The following is a 4,135-nucleotide window of genomic DNA, read 5'->3' as shown; positions in this document are numbered from 1 at the left end:
GGATGGTTCAGGCTGCTGAATCACTCGTCCAAAGAAGTCCTTTTTGGCAGTGGGCTGAAACCATAAAAAACAAGTTCAGCAAGAACTGCATTCCAGATGTATTTTAGGCCAGTATTTAACGTAATCGCTAAAATAACAGCGTTCCAAACGTGTAACCTGAACTGTAGTTACAGCTAGCCCATGTAACCCGTTCTTTTTGGAACCGTCTAATGAAACAGAAACAGTTGCAGCAGTTCCAGTAACTATTTGCCAACGGAAAATATCTTGTGTGTAGTTGCGTGTTGCCTTGATGATTGTGTATCACTTTTCGTGTATAAGAATTACTGTTGGGTTCTCCAGGAACCAGCGAAAATGTGTTTAGTTGCTGCGATTATATAAGTCAGCAATTTTAGTCTTTAAGTATTTAGTTTCTTCACATTCTGTAATAAACATCAAAAAAGGGATTTCTCTCAAGAAACTTAGCTCGGGAGTTTTATGTCCATAACCAACAGCAAACTAACCAAAATGTGCACTTGCATATGAGCTGCAAGCAAACTATGTGTCAAGCTGGCCATTTAAATATAAATTCAGTCAGAGATGAAATGAAAGTTATTTGAATAGTAATCAACGTTATAAGGTCGACATATTTTTTATAATTTTTTTGTGGTGGTACCAAAATTCAGTCGAGTAATACTTCGTCCAGGTTTGCCAAACACGCATTTCTGTTTGTTGTTATTGTGGATTATTAAATGTTATTGTGAAACGAAATGAAAGAGAATATTTTCTAAAGCGGGTGCTATCATAAAGGCGCGAAGAACTCATTTTTAAAATGATATGTTTAAACATTTTCGCGTATAAACTGTATACTTTATTTAATCACTCTAGTTTAATTATTATCAATTTTTTGTTCTTAAGTAGTAACCTGTGACCCATGTTTTGTTTTTGATTGTAGAATATTTTATATATTATCACTATTTCTACTAGCATCATTCTGCATTTTTAATGAAAAATTTAAAAAGTAACAGGTTCCTTTTGGAACCGCATGTTGAAACCTATTACCAAAGTGGAACTGGAACGTTGTAACCCGTTACAGAAAAATAACAGTTTGTCACACCTCTAAGATGTAGACTACAACATAGAGATAGCTGCGCACGTTACAACGCTTTACGTGTTATCGAACCATCATTAAGATTATAAATTAAGCAACTGTCCAGCCATAAAATTAATAATCATCAATAAAACATTATCAATTTTCCACGGTCGTACAATCGATTAAACCCCATCGCACACGTCTATTGCGAAAATGAAGAGCCAAATTGTGACATTATCTCTGCTGGTTTTCTTTGGTAAGTAACGCTAAACGATCACAGACCAAAATTGTGTAAATGCTGCTTGTTTTTTAGGGTCGGCTGATGCCGATGGCCCTAATGCAGGCCCGCAAGATATGAACAAAAAAATCAAGCATATTGCTAGAGGAATTGTGGACAAGTGGGTCGATGAGGGCCTCACAGTGACTCGCGAAAAAGTGGAACGTTGGATCAACATTGTGGACGAATCGCAAGCCAAGGCAAAAGCGGAACAACAACGAAAACAGCCTCAGAAACCGCCGGCGGATGGTTTGGGCGACGATTTTAATCAAGTGAAAGACACTCTGGTGAAAACGTTCACAAAAATCGGTCAAGTGCAGTGCACCGATTGCAAAAAGCCTAGCGAAGCCCAAAATTCAGCTGCCGGCGAAGATCAGCGCTTGGAAGCGATGAGCTTGGAGGAGCTGGAGGAGAAACAGGAGCTGATCAGGAGGTTTGCACAAATGAGCAAAATGGCGCAGCTAGCGAAGCTGGCTGGCAGTTTTCAGAATCTAGGAAATCTGAAAAACATGGTGCAAAACAGCCCGCAACCGGACTCAGTCCCATCTAATCACGAAGAACTGTAAAATTGGAAATAAATTCTGGGGTTTTTCAGTTGTTTGCTGCTTTTGCCTCAGATGTAAAGCTTGAGGGTTGAAATAATGCTCAGAACTCAAAAGCCATACTGCTATTTCCTTACAGAATTCTGAGAAAACTCGAGAGGTTTTAATTAAAATGTCTCAAACGTGTGTTTTATATGTTTCATTCTGGAGTCATGTTCATTTTCAAATACCGGGTGTTTGGAAAATCTTCTATCATTATTTTAGCGTGAAAGAGATCAGATTTAAAATTCAAACAAACTCATAATTGGTAAACATTACGTTCTTTTATTTGTCTCTAAAGGACAAAGTTTCGGCGAGACAACAGCGCCATCATCAGATTTAAAATTCACACAAACTCATAATTGGTAAACATTACGTTCTTTTAGGTCTTTGCCTAATTATGAGTTTGTGTGAATTTTAAATCTGATGATGGCGCTGTTGTCTCGCCGAAACGTTATGAAATAAACAGTATTCAAATATAGGATAAGAATATAATAACAAGTACACGCAGTCAGGAAAATAAATCAGAATTAAAAGTTGAGCCAAATCGATTTTTACTCGCAACTACACTGATTGAGAGTCACCTTTCTGCAGAACTCAGTGAACATTCGAACATTCAGTTGTAACTTACTTCATCAATCAAATTGCTGAGGTTTCGAGCTCTTAAACGCGTTTTTCCACACATTTTGCATCTTCAGATGCAGGCAACGGTAACACAGTGTTGAGTTATAAGAAAACAAAGACGTTTTAACTCATCGCGTCTCACTGCGCCGCACTTTGAAATTGCCAGATTAGTACAGAAAAGGATTGGCTGTCAGACAAACAGTCAGATCAGCAAATTTGGTTCCTCCACAAGAAATTTTCAAACTTGAAACAAAATGCAATTTTTCAAAATGATATTCCGAAATTAGGGCCAACTGTTATGCCTTCTACAAGAATGCCATCAATAAACAAACTGAAATCGAACTGCCAAGCATGAATCATCGAAAGGGCGAGCAATTAAATGATAGAATAATTAATGGGTAGGACTTGGAGGATGGGGCGCCAGCTTGCAAAAAGCTGGTAAGAATGTAACGAATTATGCTATCAACATTTTACATCAAGCTCATTCTGAAGCTTTAGATGTGGAAATTTGGGTTCCAGTGTTCAATACAAGAAGCATCAGCTCACTGATAATCTGGATTTGGTTCCAATTGAACCATTGGTTTCTTCACAAGAAATTTTCAAAGTTTGAGAATACTTTGGGTGGCTTTGGATTTTTACATCTCAACTCAGGCTCATCTGAAGCTTATCGAAAGAACCGTTTCAGACAATGCAAAGATGGGTTCCAGTTTTATGTTTTTTGTTAAAAAAGTCAAGAGTTTTGCCTGTGTTTTTTAAGGCGAAATCGACTAAAAAATGACGCCCCTTTTTTGACGTTGCTCAAGAACCATTTGAGCCACAGAGTTCGTTTTTATATCATGGGATAGAGGGAAAAATTTGAATATCAGACATTTAGGTGTAAGTTTACGCGAAAATTTCATTTAAAAAAGCGTCTTTTACAGAATTTCATTTTTTTACTGAATAGTCTGCAGTTGCGTAAAAGCGTTCATTTGCAAATCGGCATTAACGAGCCTCGCAAAATCGAGGATTTGATGCGATTTGAATGCATTTTCGCAGGTCTGAAGGCATTTTGCCGACCTTTAGAGCGCACACTTCTATACAGAAAGCACAACTCTGAATTTGGAGAATATTTTTCGTTTCTAACTCATGGCGTTTCACGGTGCCGCACTTTGAATCACCGAACAGAAAAACGGTCACTACATTTTTTAGGAGCAACATTTTGCCAATTTGCCAAAATTAAATTTTAACACTAAAAAAAGGTGATTTGCTTGCAATTTTGTGCAAATTGTTACCCACGTTTAAAAGCTCGAAACCTCAGCAATTTGATTGATAAAGTAAGTTACAACTGAATGTTCGAACGTTCACTGAGTTCTGCAGAAAGGTGACTCTCAAATCAGTGTAGTTGCGAGAAAAATCGATTTGGCTCAACTTTTAATTCTGATTTATTTTCCTGACTGCGTGTACTTGTTATTATATTCTTATCCTATATTTGAATACTGTTTATTTCGTAACGTTTCGGCGAGACAACAGCGCCATCATCAGATTTAAAATTTACACAAACTCATGATTGGTAAAAATCAACGTTCTTTTAGGTCTTTGCCTTCT

General features: G+C 37.3%; 2 protein-coding genes across 2 annotated transcripts in view; one reads left to right on the top strand and one right to left on the bottom strand.

Annotated features, from left to right (window-relative positions):
• Positions 1 to 4,135, bottom strand: part of LOC109536752 (chromosome transmission fidelity protein 18 homolog) — a gene marked incomplete at its 3' end in the record, with an annotated part of 19,303 nt that continues 15,168 nt past the window's right edge. Inside the window, 1 exon segment of the mRNA XM_048664123.1 lies at positions 1 to 54. Coding sequence (XP_048520080.1) covers positions 1 to 54 — 54 coding nt within the window.
• On the top strand, positions 1,051 to 2,074 carry LOC109536601. Its single transcript, XM_019902887.2, has 2 exons — positions 1,051 to 1,325; positions 1,383 to 2,074. The coding sequence occupies exons 1-2, from the start codon at positions 1,283 to 1,285 to the stop codon at positions 1,910 to 1,912; spliced, it is 573 nt and encodes a 190-aa protein (XP_019758446.2). The 5' UTR covers positions 1,051 to 1,282; the 3' UTR covers positions 1,913 to 2,074.

Source organism: Dendroctonus ponderosae, unplaced genomic scaffold, assembly GCF_020466585.1.
Source record: "Dendroctonus ponderosae isolate FM_Combo_2020 unplaced genomic scaffold, Dpon_F_20191213v2 Dpon_F_20191213_2, whole genome shotgun sequence".
Classification (NCBI taxonomy): Eukaryota; Metazoa; Arthropoda; class Insecta; order Coleoptera; family Curculionidae; genus Dendroctonus; species Dendroctonus ponderosae.
Note: the sequence above shows the minus strand (reverse complement) of the source record. Positions and strands in the feature narration are given on the sequence as shown.

What these genes read in the sequence shown, in the direction of transcription:
- LOC109536601 (XM_019902887.2), top strand. Translation starts at nt 1,283, where the DNA reads ATGAAGAGCCAAATTGTGACATTATCTCTGCTGGTTTTCTTTG. An exon ending in ATCTCTGCTGGTTTTCTTTG is followed by an intron (nt 1,326 to 1,382) that starts GTAAGTAACGCT and finishes CTTGTTTTTTAG; the next exon opens with GGTCGGCTGATGCCGATGGC.